The sequence below is a fragment of the Lepidothrix coronata genome, unplaced genomic scaffold, assembly GCF_001604755.1.
Source record: "Lepidothrix coronata isolate B3197 unplaced genomic scaffold, Lepidothrix_coronata-1.0 Scaffold56, whole genome shotgun sequence".
Taxonomy (NCBI): Eukaryota; Metazoa; Chordata; class Aves; order Passeriformes; family Pipridae; genus Lepidothrix; species Lepidothrix coronata.
Window position 1 is genome coordinate 882,154 of NW_016690236.1, and position 24,251 is coordinate 906,404.

General features: G+C 40.6%; 1 protein-coding gene across 2 annotated transcripts; it reads right to left on the reverse strand.

Moving 5' to 3' along the window:
• Positions 1 to 449: 449 nt before the first annotated feature.
• Positions 450 to 20,796, reverse strand: MFAP3L (microfibrillar associated protein 3 like). 2 transcript variants are annotated; one of them, XM_017816571.1, is made up of 3 exons: positions 20,750 to 20,796; positions 9,010 to 9,416; positions 450 to 5,644 (listed from the first exon to the last, which is right to left on the reverse strand). In XM_017816571.1, the coding sequence occupies exons 2-3, from the start codon at positions 9,290 to 9,292 to the stop codon at positions 4,782 to 4,784; spliced, it is 1,146 nt and encodes a 381-aa protein (XP_017672060.1). In that variant the 5' UTR covers positions 9,293 to 9,416; positions 20,750 to 20,796; the 3' UTR covers positions 450 to 4,781. The 2 variants fall into 2 exon arrangements, with proteins under 2 accessions (XP_017672060.1, XP_017672059.1); XM_017816570.1 differs by lacking the exon at positions 20,750 to 20,796 and adding an exon at positions 11,984 to 12,241.
• Positions 20,797 to 24,251: the final 3,455 nt, after the last annotated feature.

Consider the following 24,251-nt stretch of genomic DNA (forward strand, 5'->3'; position numbering starts at 1 on the left):
GGTATGGCAACCCACACTTCTCTTTTGTCTTGGTACTATGGTGCCTCTGGGAGAAAAGACTTCTATTTTGTTGGCCCCAACTCTAAAAACTGCAGCAAGACTTTTTGCAAGGCCCCATGACACAGCTCAGAGAGGAAACAGCAGACAAAAGAGTCCTTTGAATTACATGTGGAAGTGCTGTACTGCTTCCAAAGAGAAAATACTACATACATGAGCCATCTAGGCTATTGATAACAGCACCAATTCTATATTCTGAAAATAACAACAGGTCCCTTTAAGAGCTTTATTAAAACTTCCTTTCTAGGTAAATAACTGTTTCTCCTGACCAAAGTTTCTGGAACATTAGCAGATGTACAATAAAAGACATTTTTACTTCCATTTGAACTGGAGCCATGGCATACACTTACTAGGAAACTATCGTCTTGTTGAATGTGTACAAACTCAGCATACTCTGTGCAAATTCTTTATTGAAACAATGATCAATGCACAAGCTACATCACATTTCATTTCGCCACTTCAGCATGAATTGGTCTTTTTGTGGTTTATGGCCATGAGCTATAAAATCATAACAGTTATTTAAATCAAAGTACAGTAACTGCTTCTCAAAAGAACACATTCATATTTGTCTTACATTTCTTTTAAAATCAGAAAGGATTTCATAATAAATGAAATTTAACTTAAGATACTTTAGTGCAAGCATTTCCTTTGCATCTAAGAAGCTTTCAGTTGTCCCACTAAGTATGGTATACTTGAGGCCAACTCTTAAAATAGCATGCTGCCAAGATATTCCATGAGAACTTTTAAAATTCGACACTGTTAACACTTTCCGGAATTAGTTCATCTGACCAAACTGAAAGTCAGAAAGCCCTGGTTATATGTTACAGTACTTTTGTCAAAAGGAAACTGCAAATCAAGGAAGTAACATAGTATGTACATTAGAATAAAACAGGCACTGATTTTAAAAAAAATCAACATCTGCCCACATATGCCATTTCACAAGTCTCATGATTATACAGTAGTTTTTAAGCACAGCAACAAACTGCTGTGCCTTATCAAATACCAATAAACCTGCATAAAAATGCTGATCTATGGTTTCTTTTAGATTTTTTTAAATGACTCATAAAATGACTGAAGGGTAGGTTTCATCACAAACATGCTCAAATCAGAGAATAAAAAAGAATACCGGTAAACAAGTGCTGCTCAAAAAGAAAATGTTGAGCAAGTAGATAGTGAATATTATGCTTAAGTGATCAGATTAATATGGTCTTACATTTACTGAAAAAAGAATAGTAAGTATAAAATTCAAATTCAACACTGATTTCTTGTACTGCAGAAATCTAGTCATCTTTCATGAAATTTTGGCAAAAATATTTGAAAATGGTATAAATATATCATGCAAATCTCTTTTCCTTTCTAAGCCTGGATTTGTGTTCCTTATGCTTTTAGAACACAATATCAGTTGGACTGGGTTTTCCAGATTCTGAGTGTTTTAAGAACCATTAGTGTTTGGTGATAAAAGAAATAGAACAATGTAACAAAAGGTGTGCATAGCCCAATGATGGGAACAGATTAATGTCCCTGAAGTGCTTAAGGTACATGAAAATACTTAACAATGCAAATGTTAATGTTTTCTTAGAGCCTTCATTAATTTTATATTTGTCAATTGCGTTCTCGCACCATAAAATAGCCACTCACTAAGAAATACTGCAAGACACAATTGTTTACTTCATAATAGAGCACAGGCAGAGAGTTTGGAACAGGAAAGATGGGTTTGGATCTGGCTTCCCATCTGTCTCCCACAAAGGAAGTGCCTCAAAGCATATCAAAAGCTTTAGGCTTAGAGGTGTCACAGAATGGATGCATAAAGATATTGAGCAGCATACATGAAAACACAAAAAAAATACATAAACCAAATGCATCTCTATTTTCTTCAGCTACAGCACTGTTCGGCTTTTATTCCAATAATACCACAAAGTTAAATGTCCAAAGAATTTATAGCTGACTGGTTATACCTGTGAACTCTCAGCTTGAAGTGAGTCCAGCTCCAGCAAATTCAGGGTTCCCTTTGACCCTGCAACTGCAGGAATCCAGCACTACACGAATTGCATGTATCTAATCCAAGTGCCTGTTGCTCATACGTGGTTTGCAATGTGCGTTTGTGGGTACTTCAAATACATGCCCCTTGTGGGAAAACTTTGGAAAAAAACATCATCGGTATCTTTAAGGAAGTTGACATCGAGATACTGAAGAAAACCATGGTGATCGTTTGCTCTCAAATGTTTCTCAATAAATACATACTAAACAGGCTGAAGGACAGCCTGAGGGAAGCAGTCAGGGTCAGAACTGCCTGGTAACAAACACCATAGGAATACATGATCTCTACTTTAAAAATTTCATAGTTAAAAAACAATTAAAATTAAAATACTTCAGTTTAATAAATATTTTCATAACTTTTTTTTTTAAAGTATGCTTTAAGGAGAACATCCTTGCTTATCTGTGCAATCTTAGTTGGGCACCAAGTAGGTAACTTCAGCATGCATGAGCATGTCTGTAAATGCTGGACAGGCAGAAAAATCAAGATGCCTCTTTTCAGGAGGTTAAAGTGAATTAAAAGAATTTAGTGCAAGTTCCTGCTTTTGTTTCTGCCCTTGTCCTTTTTCATACCAGAAGCAAATTAAGTAACTTGAAAAACTGATGTGAACACTAAACAGAAATGTACTTTGGACTCAGACAAGAAGTTAACAGTTTGCATCAACAGTATTTTCAATCACACTGGTCAGAAGTGAGGTTCTTTATGGTATTCTCTTAATCTACTTTGTGTTCTAGATTTATATTGCTTTGCTGGAACTAAAATGTTTCCAGCCACATTCCTAAAGGGACTTTGCCCTTGCATGTTTCCTTTAGGGCATGTGCAAATTATTTTGTATAGAAACCTGCCACTGTGGTGAGCACAAACATGAGGCAACTGAATGATGCAATTTTTCAGAAGCTGGTTGTAAAATCTGAAGTCCATTATTAAACATGTAAATTTTTTTTAGTAACCATAGATAGGTAAATATGGAGCCTTCTCTGCATCACCTACATAAGTCATGGAGTATTCCTTTATTACACTGCTAGTGAGGCTCTGCACTTTAACATGAGGAAGCTGACATAAACCCTCAGTTAATTATCGAGGGTTCTTTTAGATAGCTGCAACATTGACTTTGTCTGGTCTTGATTACCAGTTAATATAACTGATTGCCTCCAACAGGCACCTTATGTAGATGTGGCTACTTCACTAAAATGTCCAGAGAGCTATCCATACATCGTCTCCCCAGAGACCTAAGAGACTTCTTTTTCTGCACTATACTTGATTCTGGATTTATTTTAAGTATCTATACTTACCCTAAAACCCTTCTTAAAAACTATAGGGTGATAGTTTGTTCATTAGTTCCAAACAAAATGTGTCGGGTGATTAAGTAATATTAACCCTACACAAACTCCTCCTGGTAAGAGCTTGCTTTCCAGACTCACTGCAGAGGAAGTCCTTTTTATTGTCTGTCTGCAACAGAAATTATCACTTCCCTTCCACTCCTGGCACTTCCTGGCATAAATGTTGATCCTTTTTAACACCACGATTGCTGTGGTCATTAAAGCTTTACTGGGATAGAGTCACATGTACTCAAGCAGTGAACATTCTACATAGGTAGGAGGTTCTTAAAATACCAAAGCAATTGTATCACAGTAAACAGTTTGCATGACTGTCATTGCAATTTCTCAGGACACTTAATTATATTTTTTTTTCCAGTTTGGATACAACACTCTCAAACTGATGCTTATATACAAATTTAGGCTTGATCTTCAGAATCTGAATTTGCACAAAATTAAGAATCCCAATAAAAGGGTATTTTGCCATTTGAGCCTTGTCATCAACTGATTACTGTCATTTGCAGGACTGTTAAGGAATCTGCATATCTTCTGGTACAGTAGTACATACTTACTCCTTCCAAATTACTTCAAAACAAGACATCTTGCATATTTGCAGCTGTTTGGCATATAAAATTCTGGCAAGGTAAAGAATGGTCAAATATATGCAAAAAAACCTTGCAGAGATGTTGGACTGCAACTTTCTGTAAGATGTTTATGGGCTTTCCCATCTGTAAAATACACCTCAAAGTTGTTCCTCCATGCAAAACAAACAATTGTTGGCATCTTTGTTCTGCAGAAAAAACTATTTTCCATGTGCCTAAGCAGTGTGGTCACAAATGAAATGGAAACATTTTAACTTTCTTTAATAGCCCTCTAAATCACAATGTAGCTGAGCAAACAGGCTTTCTAAATGGGATCTATTAGGATTTTATTTGGCTATTGGAGTGCTGCCTCTTGGGCAATATTTCAAATTCACAAGTTAATATCTGCAAAAATGCAATAGAGGGAAATAACAAGAGTGAAGGAAGAAGATGGAAACCAGTTTTATATTTAGTAAGTTCAAGTGTCCTTCATCAAAGACTATCAGTGACTTCCAGGAGGCCACTACAGGTGACTCCAACCTAGAAAATGCTGAGGTAAATGTTTCTTGGAAATACTCCTAATCAAAGAGAGCAATTAATATTAATGTAATAGCAATTACTCTGCCATACATCATGGTAAACGAAACTCAAACTGAGAAGAAAGTGCCAAATAATCCACTTACATGCTTTTGCTATGATAGTCTCCAGGTAAGGCTTAGCGGCAAGTACAATATGTATTTTTAAAAGAGCTCCACCTGATTTTCCTGCTATGCATAGATTCAGGAGTAACTATCATACATGGCTTTCATATATAACACATGTATTTGTGTCATTTGCCAATGCTGTGTCATCAGAACTGAGTTCAGCAGAAGTCTCAGGAGGCGGCTCTGCAGGAAGTGCTGGTGTTTGAAGAGTGTCTTCTTCCTTGGTGTCCAACTGCATGCTTTCCTGTGACTGACCATCCATGCAGTCCTTTTTGGACAACGGGTGAACTGACACTTTTATTGCAATCTGTTGAGGTGGCTCATGCAGTGACGATGCGTCTGAGTCAGCTGTGGGAGAGTCACTGCGTGTCAAAGCATTTGGGATCATATATAGCTCATCTGTTTCAGTGGTTTCCTGGCCTTCTGCCGCCTGACGTACAAAATTCTGTCCTTGCTCCTCCAGACCAACAACCTCCATAATTTCTTCCATTATAGTCCTGCAGTTCATGATGAGAGGTGGCAAAGGTACGCTCCGAGCAAGCTCTTCAATATAGCGAGCAAATTCCATGGTCTTGAACTGGGTTACTTTGGCAAGCTCGAGCGTTTTGGCTGATGTGATAATTGGGATACGCTTCGCAATCTCAAAGGCTTTCTGAAGTTTCTCTGCCCCTTCTGTTCTAAAGAATTCATTGATTGCTTTCTCAGTTTTTTTCAGATGACTGCTCATCATACATAACCGAGTAATGTTCAGTATCATAACAATGGTAAAAGCTACAAGGCAGACGATCATGTAATAGATTCCCATATCTCCAGAGGTAAAAACAACCCTCAGTGTCACAGTATTGTTAACGCTGCCATATGTATTAGATGCGACACATGTGTATTTACCTCTGTCTTCAAAAGACACCCTGGTAATGTTTAGTAGCCCGTTGTCAAGAAACCACCATTTTCCTGTCAGAGAGGAGACAGAGTAACTTAGTTAGAGGTATTTTGTTCACATGATCAGCATAGTCTTAAACATCAGCTTTGTCAAACTGGCTTCAGATTTTGGAAGAAGAAATAACATTCACAAGAAGACAAAGAATTTACCATCACAAAGACCTGTCTGTCCCTGAGACCCTAACTGTGTTGCTATCAAATCCCTGACAGCAACTGTGAATAGTCAGAGCACACCCTAAAAGGGTTTCATAAAAAATGTTAATATGCATGACAACTATCTCAGTCTTATGGTCAGTTAACTTACAAAGATAAGACTATTTACCCCAGGGAGCCTCCCAAACAGAGGTCACACTTCTTCAAAGAACAGCAACAATGGGATTGTGAGGCAGAAAAACCTAGTAAGTCCTCCTTGTTTTGTTCCCTGGAAATGCATTTGCTTACAATTGGGCTATTTTTGGTGTTTTCTTACAGTATCTCATATAATTCTGCTAAGGTAAACTTTGAAAACCCTAAAATTTCAGACATCATATACTAGACTGCTTGCTCTCTGAGGAGTTGAGAGTCTGATTTTGAAGTATGATTTTAAAGAAAGGGAAATAGGACAGGAGGAGTAAGATAGATGGGAAAGAAAAGAGCCATGATAGGGAACATCTTGTTTGTCAGTATGAACTTCTATGCACCAGAATGGAATTTCTTTTACATTTACGAGTCATTTCTATCAGTGTAAAATCGATAACTTTGTCCACTGCATGTACACGTACATTTCATGTACACATACATTTCCACTTCATATTCTTTGAATATGAACAGTTTAGCTATGAAACTGAGTTTGAAACATTAAAATCCATTGCTCTTATCACTGCTAAAGTTATTCAAGATTCAGCTAGTTATTGTATTTGCCATTATATACTGGTAATGAATTAAGATTTTTAGTTTTAGTGAACTTCATTTTTATTCAACTGTCACTACACTATTTAAGAGCTGAGGACATATATTTTTGCTTTATTTGATGTGATACGACTTCTTAAACTGTAACATTGCTATAAATAACATGATTCACTCCAACAGGAAAGCCTGGTGTCGATGCTTTCCTTCATGTAAACCCAACCTTGACACAGGCTGATGGAAGCCAACTCAACTGTTTTCAATCTCTGTAACACAATCCAAAGACATTCCTGACAGCTATCTGCTGAAGGTAGAAATGGAATTTCAATAACCTTCCACAGGAAGGAACATCATATGTTCACCTGTCTTTACCATCAGGAAGTTGTTTTTCCTTAAACCTAACCTAACCAGCTGCCTATTTATTCAGGCAGCTGAACAAAGACACAGAACATGTGATCAGAGGACTAAACTAGCACAAAATCCCTGTGCAATGCCTGTAAATCACAAGGCAAGGATTGCAATCCTGCCACAGGTTGGTGTATACCTTGCTTCTACATTTATTTTATCCTTGTCATAGACATTCTTTCATTGTTAAAAAGATTGTTCTATTTTTTTTTAATTTTATTTCTTTCAAGGAAGAAACTATGGGTAATTCTGAAACTCATTAGTCAAAAAAAGCCTTTAATTCAGAGTAGTTGTGAGCTTTTACCATGTTCAAAGTTCTTCTAATTAAACATAGCTTATCCAAATAGGTTTTTTTTACATTATCTCCAGTAGAAACCTATGTAGAAAGTACTCCCACAATGCCCCTGCCTCAGTTCATGTGTACAGACAGCTCTTAATTACATCTTTTTATCCTCTTAGAAGCTTTAACTTAACTGAAGCAGTGTTTTTTTTTACCCTAGCATAATTCTTGAAAACAGTTGAATCACTTTTTCTGAAATTAAAAATAGAATAACAAAAAATACAGAGTATTCCTGATCGGTATTTCTTTGAATTGCAATGTTGGTCCTTCTTGCAAAGTAGGTTTTCATTAATTGTGAGACAACAAGATGCCTTGCTGATGTACCCTGGCTCCAGCTGTTATAAATGACATAATGGCATTGAACTGTGACTCAATGACTGGGTCTGTGCCAGTGGATCCTGGCAGACAGTATAAGCCAAATAAGAAAACAATGATTAGAAAAGGTATCATTGCTGGATTTTGATAACAATTCAATGCCATACTTGACATCGTAAAGAAAGGTCTCATGCTAGGAAACATTTCTTACAGAAAAATTACAGTTTCTTAAAGGAGGTAGTGCACTGTTGAAATTCTAACTTATAAAGTGATGTTGTCTTAATACTACATCTGCAATTTTATTGATTTGGTCAAAGTTTTTGCTCATCTACCTAAATGGTTGTTATAGTAGCTGCCTCTCTCAGTTGACTACACAAAGACCTAAATTTAAATGCTGCACTAAAGGGGAAATTTTCTTTTAGCAAGCCTTAGTAAAACACACCAGCACACTTATCACCGTATGTTGCCACAACCACAAAATATTCGCAAGTCTGCTTACTAGCTCAAGTATTTCCTTTCACTAGCTGTACTCAGAAAATTATAACATGCCATAATGTAAAATACAACCAGTTATGCAGTAAGCTTTTACAGGTACACTATGCTGTTGCACATTCAGCTGAGTCAGTCGTTACTCCCATCATAACAGAGTTCTCTGTCGGGTCAGCTATTAGTTAGGCACGCTGTCTTGCATTTAGTGTGAGTAGATAAGTGTTTATTTCATCATGCTGTGAACGAAGCAGTCAGTATGGAAGGATTACATGAGAAAAACACCTTTCATATAGCCACACTGCCCTCAAACAATCCCTAGAAGTATAACTAGGATTATCACCCAAACCTTCCATTTTAAGGAAAGTAAGCAAATGTGTAATTAAGGTCTCTGGCAAATGCCAGTGAAGAGTTTTAACTAAAGACAGGAAGACTCAGACTTGGTGTGTCCTTCTGACTGCTGCCCTATATAGGTTTTTCACTTGGTCGTTCAGGGCATCTCCTGTTTCTCACACTCCCATGGCACTCTGCATAAAGACAGCAGGTGTCTCAGGGAGTTAGCTGTGTTGAGTGCATGCCAACAGACTATTCTCATATGTCATGAAAATCCTCCTTTGAGCTGGAAAATAGCTTTTTAATCTTTTTTTTGGTGCCAGAGAAGAACAAAAGATGACAGAATGAGAAATAGGAACAAATTCGAAATCTTCCAATGAAAAGAAGCCTATCTACACCTTCTGTTAAGTGCTTCAGCTTTTTGTTACGTGTTGCTATAAATAACATATAAAAAAGTTACTCTTTTCTTCTAAGGTGCACATAAAAAATTTATAACTGCCACCAGGCTTTCATTTATTTTCACACAGGGAAATACCACAGTCAGGCCATTAAATTTGCTGAAATCAGAAGTGTCTCCGGACAGTCTACATCAGTGATATTACTAAGATCTTACCTTTATTCTCCTCCTCTTGGAGCAGGCGACCATTGGAATTGTACCACCTGTAACGTGGACTAGGACTACCTTGGACATTGCAGTCGATCAAGGCACTACTGCCCTCCTTGACTATAATATGGTCGATGCGGGAGATCACCACAGGCACGGATCCTGTATTTACGTCAGTGCGGTTGAAAGTGCTGTTAGTCACATCCTCAGCAGTTGTCAAAGCTGCTAATAAGATGACAAGGCGTGTGGTAGGCAGAAAGTACAAAAAGTGGTGGCTGTTCAGTATGTCCATTTTCCTTCAGTGGTGTACACGACTGCTGGGAACTGGGACCGGTTCTGTTGAATGCAGGTCCTTGGGGTGAGCAGGTCGCAGCAGAGTTCTATTTTGATCTGTGCGATTTTATGTTTAAAATATCCTATAAAATAAATAAATAAGTACAATGAGATGGGACATATAAACAATCCATTAGATGTGCTCTTTTAAAATAGTGACACGTCCATTAATGCATTTCACAATCATCAGCTCAGTGTCTTGTCTAAATGCTAATGTTATCACAGTCCTTATTCTTACTGGAAAAAGATGCATATATTTTCCTGACAGTAGTGTTGTTCGGAGTGGCAGGTGTGGGAGAAGGCTTTTATCACCTAGACACTTAGCAACAATTTAGCTACAGTAGCAGCTACAGTTTTATGCCAAAAGTTCAACAGATTTTTCTTCCTTTTTTTTAATTTTTTTTTTTTATTTTTAACATTTGCAAAATCAACAGGAGAAACAAAGGTACAGTACATTAAAGCTGTCACTACCAGCTCAGTGCTGCAACTCTGTCACGGGCATGGTCTTAGATGAATTGTGAAACAGTGTAAGAAAGAACTACTCCATGAAAGGTTTTTGAAACTAACCTTGGAATACTTGATACACACAATTTTGCCCAAACACAATAGCACGTACAGCAAAACATCTCAGATCATTCATTTTTTTTAAGCTACAGCTAAGTTAAAACATAACATGGAAGATATTCTTAAAAGAGAATATTTCATACTTGATAAAGTAATTTCAGTATTATTTTTAGAGCAAATTTAGAAAGAAGAATATTTGCTAGTGACATAATTATAGGTAAGGTTCCTTTGAGATACAAATGAAGTTAGGACTTTTCAGTTCCTTATGTGGCATTAAGCATTTTGCCTGTAGGACTTTTTGTACACTCTCACTACAGTATTTTCCCTCAACTAATCACTGACAATGAGCCCTTTCTCAACAGTGATTTCAGTTTCTGGACAGAGGTGGGATTGGGGGGGGGGAGGGTTACAAATGTGCTCTCTATCGGCCTCATTATGCTCCCAGTGAACACAATTGGCATTCAGTGCTGACTGAGGGCAGAATGTTGGCCACAAAATGAGCACCTTGGAAAATTTCACTTGAGAGTCTAAAGGCCACAAATGATGTTAAAATCATGTCATAGTATCCACCTATATTGGTTTTATTCACATATTTCTAAGGTAAATAAGTGAAACAGTGAAACTTATTAATTAAAGGAATCTATTTGGAATCCAAATATAGGAAACTATCTAACAAACTTTCCCCAAATGCACATTTCCATTTTGAAACTATTTAAATTTTTTTAAAGATATGGTTGACATCATGGTCACTCATCTACCTTAGCATGGCAAATGACTGCTGACAAAGTTAGATCAGTTCCATATGTAAAGGAAACACTAAAATAAAAAGAAACAGACAAGGAAATAATCCCCTTCCCTATTTTATACTTTATTCAAAAAGAAAAGAAAGCAATATTACTGTCTTTCACGGTAATATTTGACTTAGGTTGTTTTCTTATCCATCCCCTGTTCTCTGTAAAGCAATGAACTTTCTTTCATACAAATAGATACAGTTATTTAAAGAGCAAAATAGTTTTTCCATTTTGCAGGATGAATCATTACTAGAAATGACAAACTATGTTTTTTTATATAAGCTACATGCATGGTGTAGATGGCTGTCCCAGCTCTAAACCTGCCCTTGTTTTATTCTGTTTTTCTATTTATTGAATGTGGAAGTATTTGTCTTGAAGAGACAGAATAATTTTAAAATTAATATGCAAATCTCATGTTTCATATAAAGCTATATAAACAATGACTTCAGAAATCCATTCCCTATTATGCAAAGCATGTAGAGCCTGTGCTTTTGAAGATCTGTATAGGTACAGTCTGCCTGAGTCAGCAATTTGGAACAAACCCCTTCAATTCTGCCTATTCACTTCAGTAACTCTCTACATCTCATTTCTACTACTCCATTAACCTCGAAGACTGCCATTCGTCATGGTTACACGTATTAACTCTATAAAATGTTTCTATACAGTGTTACAGATCTGCATTGCGCCATACAGAAAAGCCAAAATCACACTTCCTGGCAAGGGAACAGGAACAGAGACTGGCTGGATTAATACAATGGAAAGGGCAAAAGAACAACGTAAACTGATTAAGCTTTGTGTTGCTAATTACTGGCTGTGGCTTGTTATTGCTGTATTTGAGCCTATCATATTTTTTTATGGCAGAAACATCAGCAGCAATCAAAAAATGATGTTTAACATTTCATTTTCAGAAGGAAATGAAATAGCATCTCTCCAACGGGTGAACAGAAAACCTGTAAGGAAGGCTCCACAGTGTACTGGGAAGTTCGAGGCAGCTGATGGCCCACTGATACCCTACAGCACAGGGATGCTGTGGGTGGATGTTTAGAAAGTGTGTGATGGCAGTAAGACGTGCCTATTCTGCATGTTTACCTGTGTTTAACACAGAGCATAAGAAAGAAAAAACTGTACCTTTGTGTGCTGATAACAAATGTGACTGGCCCTTAATATGGTCAAAGGGTTGATTACTTGTCTGAACCTAACAGTGACTCCCCCATTCTGGCACAGAATCATAAATAGCTGCAGTAATTTTAAGAAATAGAGCTGAATAATTTATGTCTACCATGTGAGATTCTTACCTACTCCTGTTACTCCTGGGAATGTACTTTCTCATGCATGTTCCTGGAATGAAGAATATTAAGACAACACTAAATACCTCTGTAGATACATTTCTGTTTGAAATAGATACAGTTTGATGGAAGAGGAATAACCAGGCAACAGGTTTAAAGCAGAATGTTTGGAAATGCAGGCTGCTGTTTTCATGTACCATCCAAGGAGGTGCTTTTGATGGATGCCTTAGTATGTTTGAGGAGACCGGGAGAGATGTCTCCGAAGAACGGTGTTTTTAAGATGCAAGTTTAAACAAATGTTCCCAGGGCAACTAGGAAGTTGGTAGGCAATCTTTTCTTTGGTGTGCATCCTCTCCACTGTTACCGAGGAACAAAAAAAAAAGGAAGAGACCAAAGAAGATTTTCTCAGCATCCCCTGACACAAGAAAATTACAGGGTGGCCATGCAGGGACCTGCATGTCCAGGACTCTGTGCTAACCTGTTGGGCATGACCAAAAATGATGGAGTCAGGTTAGGAAAGCAGGAAGAAGCAGAGAAAGACAGAGAACTGAAAGAGTAGAAAATGTGCTTACACCAGAGTCTGGTGCAAAGGAAGATTTGCTGAGAGTTCCCGTCCTCCTACCTTGCCATAGGCACAATAGCAGCCTGAGGATATCAGGGAACACAAATCTGGGAGCCAGCTGCTTTGTTAAACATAAATGATGTAAGGAGTTATAATTTAATCATGCAACTAAATGGGGAGAAGACTGAGACCAAAATAGGACTGCTAGCGATGTCTGCCCACGTTCTGGCAAAACAGTGAGAGAATACAGAATATTGGAGAAGTGCATACAGTGCTGTCACCCAGGATCTTGGCCACGAGAGGCAGCAATTAGCTGTGACCCATGGTAAACCTGATGAAGGCAGCCAAAATTGTAACCTTTTCATCTGACTTGAAGTCAGAGAAAGCTGGATTGACTAGTGTAAAACAAAGATTCCTGTAATAACTCCTCTAGACTGAAAGTGAATGAAGGAGGACATCTGCAATACTGAAAATCACTCTGTAGGAACAGAGTGAGTCTCTGGGAGCATTTTTGCCACAAAAGGGTCACTATAAACAAAAAGCTAATTTCTGGTTATGGAAAGAATGTAAGCATTCCTTTCTCCCATCTCCAAAGCACATCAGCTACCTGTAAAAGACTTCAAAAGTAAAAGACTATATAATATACTTAACGTAGTTATGTATGCTTTTTTCCTTTTATTTTTTTTTTATTTTAAATTCGTAGTGCATGAAATGGAAAAAGAATACCTCTGGCTATTTGGACTACCTTTTCCACTCAAAGTTGTAGTCAGGGACAGGCTTCCCTCCCAAGATGGAATCAGAGGAATCCCCAAACCCTCCTCTAGCACCTGGAACATATATATAGGTAATTTTCCAGCTATATTGTATCTGGAGCAACATTTACTACGAAAAGATGTTTGCCAGTGGTCTGTACATTAAATAGCTTTGTTTTTTTCTTCCCCAACCCAAATGATATAAACTGAAAATATGAAATTAACAGATTTACTGCTCTTGGGATTAACTTCCTAGGAAAGTTGCATGAGACTTGAGCCACATGAGAGCACATGACAAGCTTTTCTTCTAACTAACATGATAGGCACCTCTAGCATGCTTTCTATGCATTTCTATCCAAAAAGTCCCGTGGAATGTACTCCAGAACAAGCAGAGCTGCAGCATGGTGGTATTACTCCTAACTATGTGAAACAGGGACAAAATCTAAGATTATAACTTCTTTGTCCAAAATCAAGCATCAGTCTAAACAAAAGACATGGCTAGGACTGCATAGGAACATGTTCTGACTGACCATTTATTTATTCATGTCATAGCTGTGTTTGCCTCCCACATTACTGCCACTAAAGAAAATGACTTTGGGTGAGGGGCCACATTTGTAAGTACTGCATTTGTGCAGAACAACACGATGACAGAGCACAAAAGAACAGAAAAGGAGGCCAACGATGCATACCTTTTCCTGGCTCGCTCACTTCTGTAAGACTGGCTTGTTCTTGGAATAATGTGTAATCCTATTAACTGTGAGGTTATTCAATTCAGAAATGAAGCACAAGAAGCCAGCCTATTGTGTAATGCATAAATTGTGTTCCTATAGCTTTAACATCCCAATGCTATCTTGCTTGGCTTGTAAGTGACCAAGAAAATTAAATTATTTTCATTCTAGTTCTCATTTGTCTAAAATAAATATCAAGGTTGATGATACAAAGCAAAATTAGGGCTAATTTTTAATTATTTAAAAACTACTTACCACCTTTCCTAGTTTACAGAGGCAATGTTTGTACAGAGAGGGCAAAAGTAAAAGTTAACAGGATTTACTGGAACGGGGATGCAAATGAAAGAACTTATGCCACACAGAAGGTGAGAAGCTCACTGCCACTTCACAGGCTTAAGAGTGAGAACCACCTACTGAAAAGCTTAAGTTATTAGGGTCCAGACAGGCATATGAAGAGAAATGTCACTCATTTACAATTAGCATAAACTAACTTATTTTTCTACTCATTTGCTAGTTGATAAAATAGTAATGCTTGGTTCTGAAAGAGCTGCTCTGTTCATTCTCTTTGAGGTGGGGGGGGTTCAGTCCTTCATAACTTTGTGACTTTCTGCTCCCCTGGCTATGTTGAGTAGGCAGCACTGGTGATGTTTGTAAGATAAAGAGCTCCCTTCTGCATCTCTAGACTGGGGCTTCCCAACTGGGCAGCAGCTCCCAGTTATACACGCTTAGTCTCTTCAGCTGCTTTCAGTTGCCTGGGAATCTTTAATAAACTTTTCATCAGGGCTGAGCCCTGGCCATGTGTGCTCAGCCACCTGCTGTCAAACTTGCTGCCTTCAGCCACCTGATGGGAGGGTATAGAGAAGACAGACATGGGCTCCTCTGAGAGATGTGCTGTGAAATGACATGAGAAAAGGGACACAAGCTGCAACAACGGAAATTATGATTATTTAAGCAGAAGGTCAGTCAAACCCCACAACAGGTTACCCAGATGGGCTGTGGAATCTTCATCCTTTGAGATGTTCAAAACTTGACTGAGCTGGCGTACGCTGGCTCTGCTATGAGCAGGATGTTGGATCAGATGGCCTCCAGAGGCCACCCCCCCAGTCCAAACAAAGAAACTCTAATACTCCAGGAACACAAATCCAAGTATTGCCTTGGAGAAGTCAATGTTAAAAAATATGGCTGATCTTAAAAATTACTATATGAGATGCTAGGAAATTGCCTTCATGATCCCCTACATAATTTTTGAATAGCAAAATTTTAGAATAACAAGACAGACTGAGAGTATTGACTACAGCCTGAAAAAAAAAAGTGCTTAAGTAAATAGAATGGTAAGTCCTTTTTACCATATAAAGAAGACTTATTTCCAACCAAAGTAACTAATGAAATATCACTCATTTGGGGTGTCTGCAATAGTGAATGTTGGGGGTTTTTTTCCCACATGTAGATAGTCAGACTCTAAAGTTCACAGTTATTATCTGCTGATATATCTGGTTTCTTATACTAGAGAGTTGTCAGTTGTGGTGAATCTAATCTTGAAATAGAATAAGGCAGAAATAAGTCAGACTCAAAGAGACTAAGATGACTTTTTCAGACTACTGATTTCAGATGGAAGATAAGTAAGAAGAAATGTTGTCAAAAATATGCACAATGTTGAATGGTGTAAAGAAGACAGCTGAGACATGCATATTTACTGCTTCCTATAATACTAAAATGAGGCAAATTTCAGTGAAACTGAAGTGCAAGATGGAACAGTGGGAGGAAAGAAAATAAGGGGTTTTTGTAACAATGATCACACTGCAATTTCACAGAATCACAGAATGGTTTGGGTTGGAAGGGACCATAAAGATCCTCTGGTTCCAATCCATCTCTATGGGCAAGGGCACCTTCCACTAGACCAGGTCAGTCAAAGCCACATCCAACCTGTCCTGGAACACTTACAGGGATAAGGCAGCCACAACTTCACTGGGCAACCTGTTCCAGTGCTTCTCCACACTCACAGTAAAGAATTGCTTCCTAATATCTAATCTAATCCTACCTTCTGCCAGTGTAAAGCCATTCCCCCTTGTCCTATATCTACATGCCCTTGTAAAAAGACCTTCTCTAGCTCTCTTGCAGGCCACTTAGGTAATGGAAGGCTGCTGTAAGGTCTCCCTGGAGCCTTCTCTTCTCCAGGTTGAAAAACCCCAACTCTCTGAGCCTGTTTTCATAGAAGAGGTGCTCCAGCCCTCCAGGCATCTTTGTTGCCCTCCTCTGGACTTGCTTCCTCCCATCCACATCTTGTGCTGAGGGCTCCAGACCCAGATGCAGTACTCCAGGTGAGGTTTCATGAGGACAGAGTAGCGGGGAGAATTGCTTCCCTCAAGGTGATTGTCTCAATTTCTTGACACAGGATAAAATAAGGGCTGGGAATCTAGGAAGATGCAAGAGAGACTGTATATCATTTACAAGTACAGATTCACGGATTATGACATCTTATGATGAATGTGGGGACTTAACTGTCTTCTGTGTATTCGTTGTCCTCTGCGTGTAGAGCCCTGGGCAGTGAACAGGAAGGGTGGTCAGTATGGCACCTTGGAGCCCTTTTCTAGGACTCCTGTCTTAAATAAAATATAACAAAGAAGCCTATAAATTAATTGTATGTTTTGCAGGCACTGCTAAGCTCTTACAGGCAAACACTTGTCAATTTGCTTTGTAAGGTGAAAAATGATACTTAACAGAAGAAAGAAAATAGAAAAATCAAGGGCTGTAGCTTATTCTACCATTGATGGCAGAACCTGACCAAAACTTAGTCATTATAAGTTTCTATCTTCTAAAATTATTTTGTTCTGAACACACACAACACTGTAGGGGGTAATAAAGTTAATGACCACAGAGATACGGTTGTCTTAGTTTCAGGATTCTATGGTGTTAATACACTGCAGCAAGCACCAAGCTTGTTTTATATTTGTGATTGAAAATTATTATAACGAGACTTTTCATACAGGGAAAGAAGCATATGCCATTTTATTCAGCAGGAGTTTTCATGTTGCCTTTGTGAGTGTGTAAATATTTTAGAATTTTTTGTACTGTAAATTTCTCCTCAGTTTTTTTCCTCTTCACCCTACTTCATGTCTCAGTATTGCAAAACTATCAAGCATATGGTATCCTAAAGACTTTAAGACCCTCTTCACTTTAAATATTTTAATGGATACATTGATTTACACCATATGTTTGAATAGTCTGATGTGCACTTCCCGCCTGTCAATGAACACCCAGGGACGCTAATCCATTAACCTAAAAAAGAATGAATGAAGATTGTTGGCAGGTAATTATTGGAGAGATTATTTAAAAGTACCTCAAGAATGCCAAACCTCTGAAAAGTTCCCTTTGATGTCACAGCTCCTGTAATTCCAGCATCTGTGCCGTATATATATGAAATACACTGAAGGAACAAAAGCAGTCGGGCAGCTTGGATGCTTAACTTCTCATTAAAAAGCTGTAGCTCAATTGTGCATTCCAATATGGACTGAGCAATTTAAGTGTTCTTTCTCCATAGTATTTTAATGACTGCAGCAAAAGCAAAGTTCTATATTTAGTGGAGAAGCTTGCTGTTTTTAATCAGGGGAAGTACTGTGGTGGAAATGTCCTACTGAGTTGTGGGCTACCCAGATCATAAAGCAAACTCAACACTATCGATAGTGGAGACTTTTCAAGGCCCAGCTTATGCTTGATTAGTATACACACTTTAAGGAATTTTATTCTTAGAAATAAATACTTCACTTATATAGATTACCTAGATTTATTTGGTGTTTGTGTTTATTTGGAGGCTGCACAATTAGCATTCAATATAGTTTTGTATCCAAAGCTGTTATTCCAGAAACTTTTGTATGGCTTTAAGGGGCCCTTGCTTAATTCCACGCAAGCTTTCAGCATAGGTGCTAGTTTGCTGTTGCAGTAAATGCAAGTGGATCAATGCTTAAAAGTCCCCTTTGTTGAGAAAGGACCATTAAGATGCACAGAGAATCTCTTGCACACTTCCACATACATCTGCATGCTGCCTGGCCTCACCAAGTTCTACATATCTTTCATTTTCTTTACTCACCTGTTATATTTTATTTATTCCTGCACTCTGTAAGCATTATTCTGCCAACAGGTTAAATAATCAAAGCAAATGCAACAGATCTCATATTCCCTCAACAGGGTTTACAAGACTCTGCTAAGAACATAGCAATGCAGAATGTGGTCCAGTTCGCTTCCTTCCACTTTCTCTTTTGAGCTGTGCTTGTCAAAGCTAGCCATCCTTTAAGCACATCTAGTGGTTTTCTTTTTCCAAAAGAAAAAGAAAAATTCCAGATATAGGACATTCAAATAAGACACAAAATTAAAAATTAAGTTTTGCTTAAACAAAGATGTGAAGGAATTTGCAGGGCTAAAAAATCTACTATTTAAACTCTAAATTTTGAATAAGTGAGTATGTTCAATGCACTGATGCAGTTTTTATGACGCTATTTTAACAAAAAGCTCCCATTTTAGTTGGAATATAAAAGAGACAAAAAAATTGAAGAAAATAGATTTGAGGATTTGAGTATGGCTAATTCTCCTCTATCCCTATAGAACTGTAAGATAGATACAATTTTTAATAACTGGCTTTCACATCTATTGGTTGCCAAGGTACAGGGCAAAGAGGTTACACGTGGATGCTGTGATTAGAACAGGATTAACCTTGTCTGAGGGGGAATTTAAAGGAATGTAACTATTCATGACTGATTGCAATTGAAAAGGATCATTTCAGGTCAGAAGCGTCTGCACCTCTTTCCTCCACAAGTAACAAAGGGGACAGCAGATGGATTCAAATAAGTTTGCCCTGCACCACACCACAGCTTAAGACTTGCTTGTACACAAACGTGATCAATTCAGCTCTCTCCAAGCATGACTATATGAGGCCATGAATATGCAATATTTTAGTTGGAGGCCCTCAAGCGCTTACTAAAGAACATTTGTAATTTCAGACTTGTGTGCTGGTTATTTCTACATCATATTGAAAAATGTAACGTTAAAGTTACATAACTTTCTCAGCATCCAGTACTGCTGATAGGACCGTGCCAGCACCATCCTTGTCCTCCACAGTAGAGCAGAACCTGTCTATTTGCAGGGAGGCAAGAGGGACAGGGAAGGACAAGGGCAGGGAGGCAACTGGAGTTATACTATATAGATCACTTCCGAATTCACTACCATGCTCCCACTATGTGTTAAATGTCTTAAGAGTGACTGATTTTATCTCTAAACTTTCAGGATAGGAAATATCCACTGGACACATAATACATATCACTGTATTAAAGTAGGAAGAAAACCTTTTTTTGTTGTTTGTTTTGGATGTTCTGCTCTTTGTCTAGGCCTCTGAAAACTTAAAATTCTTCAGAAAAAAAACAGGTGTACAATGTGCACTCCAGCTGTGTAAGCTGCACTCAGCATCAACTGATGTTGACATACTACAGTCTAAATGAGAAGGCTTTCTAATAAAAAAGGATTCCTACTACAGCAACCACAAGTATATCAATGGTGCTGTTGCTAACTGTACACACTAAGCCAGACAGACAAAGGATTTCTGCCATGCAAAACATCATCTCCACTGAAAAAAAGATCTGCTGTATTTTGTCCTGCTGCAGTGAGGAGAGAAACTCTTCCACGATGTAATGTCTCTAAACAACTAAAATGCTACATTTCCCCCCCTTTAACTCCTTTGTATTCTTCCATTTGAACTAATCTTACACTCTTGCAGACAAACACGTACCAAATGAGGTTTCATTTAGGATTTTGCCTTGCTTACACAGTTGATACTTCTATTTCCCTGAGCAGGGTTATCAGGGTAGCTCCATCTGACATGCTTCGATCTAACAAATGAAAGAGGGCTGTTAGGAAGTGTAGTCTCTTACAAAACTCTCCAGATAAGTGCACTAGAAAAGTGCCTGCTCAGTAGTGCTCTCTGTTCTTTTAAGGTCTCTTGTCCGATACTGCTTGAATTTGCCCTTTAAGAAACAGTATTTGAGAGATCATTGCAGGACTGCTCTGAATTTTTAGATTCTAGTTCCCTCGGGGCACTTCTGAAATTGAGTTTTATCGTATGAGTCTATCCTGTGAAGTAAAAGAGTAATTAAAACAAACAATCAGGTGGCAGCCCTTATTTTAAATTTAAGGCAGCACAGCTTAAGCTCTCTTAGAAGTCAGTTCGATGGAAGAGGTCTCAGTACTGGGGTGTGACCTCCCATTCTCCTTCCCAGGTCGGGACAGCAGCGAGCATCCTGCGCGCAGGAGCTGGAGGGCTCCAGTAAAAGCTTTGGGCTCCTTAGCTTTTTTGCCTAACGAAACCCACTTTCCTGCAAGCCCCGGTGCCGATCTGACATAATCTCTTGAACTTCAGTGTTGAACACAGCATTGCTCCGCTCCCGTTGCGCGGGTACTACCGGGCTGCACGGTGGGCTCTCCGCGATCGCCAGCCGCCGCGGGAGGAGCGCCGCGCCGGGCTCGCCTGGCTGCAGCGCTCCCGGCACGGCCACCGGGCCCTTCCGGCTCCCCGGGGCCGCCGCCAGGACAGCGCGCCCGCCCCGGGGCTCACCGCGGAGCTCCGCGGCCCCGGGGCCGGCACGCAGGTCTCCGGCAGCCGCGGCAGGTGCCGGCGGCGGCAGCGCCTCCCCGGGACCGCCGCCTGCCCGCCCGCCCACAGGGGAACCGCGGCCCTCGCCCCGCCGCTCACCTGCCCGCCCGCTGCTCCCGCTCGCACGGTGCTGCTGCTGCTGCTGCTGCTGCCGCTGCCGACGCCCCCCGGCAGCGCCCCCCGGCAGCGCCCCCCGCCGCCGCGCCCCTCAGCGCGCCCCGCGCAGCACCATATCGGGGCCGGGGCCGGCGCCGCGGCCGGGGCCAGGGCCGGGGCGGGCGGAGCGCGGCACTGCCGCAGTGCCGCGCCGTGCCCGTGCCGTGCCGTGCCGTGCCCGCCGTGCGCTGCGCTGCGGTCCCGCCGCTCCGCCGCCGGCTCCGGCGGGGAAACTAGGTCAGGGTAGCACTGAGCATGCTCGGGGCCGGGCCGGGGGGCGGCCCCGGGGCCCGCGGGGGGCACGGGGGGCGGCAGGGCCCGGGGCTGCCGGGCTGGAGCGGGGCCGGGGCCGCGCGGCGGCGGGAGGAGCGGCGGCAGGGCTTGGAAGGAGCGGGCGGTGCGGGGCCGCTGCGGGAAAGGCGGGGAGGTGCCGGGGGGTGCGAGTCCCTTGTGCCTGAGGAAAGCCTGCGGTCCGGCGGGATGTGCGCTCCGGTCATCGCAACCTTTATCAGAGACACTGGCGGGAGCAAGTGCTGCAGGAAAGGGTAACACCCCTGCCTGCCTAGGTAATTTCGAGAACCAAAATGCCGCGCTTCAGAGAAATAGAACACGTGGGTTTCCCGCAAGGCTTTATTCCTAACGGGATTGCAGCACCCAACTCCAGTTTAAGCTGAGTCTGAGGAGGTCCCAGCCCGTGGGAGGCTGACACTGACTCTGTAGGTGTCTTAGTGCTCTGTCACCAGAAGGTAAAGCTGCCTTGTAGCTTGAGCAAAACTGTAGTTGGTGCTACCTGTGCAGGCTGTGCAGATGCCAAAATAGGGATTAGGATGTATGTGGACAGCCACAGGCAGGAGTCTGGCAGGGATGCAGTGTGTGCTGGTGCTGTTCTGCACCAGCCTCCCGTGCTTCCTCCCTGACCTTGTGAAGTCAGAAAAGGAGGATGTAGGGTGACCTTCAGCTGAGTGGCAAGGCCAATGGGATAAACCACGAAGGTCTGTGTTTCCAGATGTTTGTAGTTCTATTATAGCCAGACCTTGGTCTTCCTAGCCTCTTCTGATTGCTTCCAGGGAGTAGTAACTGAAGGTCTTCTGCTAATGGGAGAAGTGATGAGAGCACTTGCTGAAACAGCTAGGAAAACATGGGTTAGGACTGCATGTCATCACAGGGGGAAGTGTACGAGAGGCACATTGTGATGCACATCAAAGCAGGTCTCCAGCCTGCCCAGGGAAAACTGAGGAGGAATAGCACGGAGGCAGACCCACTCCAAGGAGCTGGGCTAGTTAGGAGGGCCTGGGTGTCTGGTCCCACTACCTTGCATGTAAGAAGTGCAGAGCTGGTTACAGCAGTTGGACACAGACGTATCCAGTGCTTGGGAGTGGTGCAGGCACTGGTGAGACCAGGCTTCTGACAGCCAGGGCTTCTTGTGTTCAATGTTTCCAGTTTGGAGAAACTGGAAGACAGTGGGGAAGATGCATCTGATGTTGTCAAACTTGGGCAGAACCAGGTTGAGCAGAGCCAACTGAGGGAATAGGTCAAGGAGTGTGCTTCTTACTCATCCACTCTTCCAGCAAAACATTTTCTTGATGGGAGGAGTTGTTTAGGTCATAGGTTCTTATTTGCCACTGACTTGTGATTTGTGCTAGCTTGGCTCCACTTACTATGTACTGGTTTTTCCTTCTAACCATCTTGAAGCACTGGTTTTGAACACAATCGAGTGGCATTTGTTTATCAGTTAATGATGAAGCAGTTAGATAGCTGAGTCCCCCAGTCTTACAAACTCCTTTAAGCCAGATAGCATTCTGCTACTCTCTGAGTGCCTGTCAGATCTGTATGTGAGATGAGGTTGAATTTTTGTATTTGGAAAAGTCACATATCTTTCCTTCTGAAAGGGCCTACCCTTTTGGTCTCCTCAGCTTTCGGTGAACATAAGCTTGTGTTGCTGGAGACAACCACCACATTATTTCCTCTATGTCCATTTCTGGGAGATCACTGTCTCCTGTGTTTAGCGTGGCCCATGCTTGTCCTCCCACTCACTGTAGCTGTTCTAGGGGGTAACTCAGCTGGGAGATGTAGCCATTTCTTTGTGGACTGCAGTAGGTAGGAAGTAAGCAATTAAAGCACTGGTTATCCTACACAACTTCCTTCATTTCAGTGTTTCCTTGATGTCCCTTTTTTCCTTCCCCTTCTCCCACTCTTGCAATCAACGTGTTGCCTGAGGAAGACAGCTGAGCTGGAAGGGCAAATTGCCTGTTCTAACACCCATGACACACAGCCTCTAGCCGACCGTAAACTCCTGAAGACTGGCAAGAAACTACCTTCCAGCAGATCAGGCCGCCTTGCCTAGAGCTTGCAATGGTTGATCCTGGACCTTGCTTCCAGCATTAGATATCTCCATGGTATATGTAATTTGTGCTTAAACACTGCGAGTTTGGCAAACTTTCTGAACTGCCTGTACCCTGGTGGCTAATCTTGATGTCTTTGGTGCATAGGAGAAAACAGCTAAGGTGTCTGGGAGAAGAAGAGCTGACTTCAAATTCCTGCTTTATCCAGCTTGGAGCAACACTGAAATCCCAGTCTGTTATGTGAGGGTGTGGACTTTTTGAGGCCTTTCTCCAACCAGTTTTCCAATAGTGCTTGCACCAACTGCATGGAGAGCACTGGCGCACTGATTTGAGCAGGGACTAAAACACAGGTCTTCTGGAGCTGCTCTTAACTAGAGCAGTCTAGCTCTAGTTCAGCTATAAAAACCTCCCTCATTTACCTGAGATTAAATTGTTATATACAGGTGAAAGGGTGTAAATGATAAAATTAGGGATGTTGTTATTTTCTTTGACAATGCCTGCTGTAGATAAACCCTGAGATTGTAAACTTTGTGCTACAACGAGCAGATTCTACTCCTATAAAACCATAGCATCTTTTAATAAGATATGTTCTTTTATCTTAAAGCTAACAGAACTTTGGTATTGCTAATAGTCTTATCTGAACAGCATAATCAATGAGGCCTTGTAATCATGCTGTTAGAAGTCTAAGATAAGATTAAATTGTACATTTTGTGTAATTACAATCCCTCCATCCGCTAGGTGGAGCATGATATGGGAATGGCTGAGACAAGCTTTTTGTGCCACACAATGTAAAGTAACAGAAGAGAAATAAAAGAAAAAAGAAAGTTTTTTAAATAGTATTGAGCAAACCAGCTGTATTAATATGCCAATCAACACAGATACATGAGGAAATATTCCATTTAGAAATTAGCTTGCCATATTTCTCATGAAGTAGAAAGGAAATTTTGATTACAAGAAGTATCTTGTTTCAGTATGGTGATGTTACTCTTTTCTTTGTTTTTTAAAATTTCTAGACTTGAGTAGAATTAGATCTTCCCTGAATACTAATGAGAAAATACTAACTTTCTTTGTTAGGATACATATCTTTGGCATGCTACACTAAC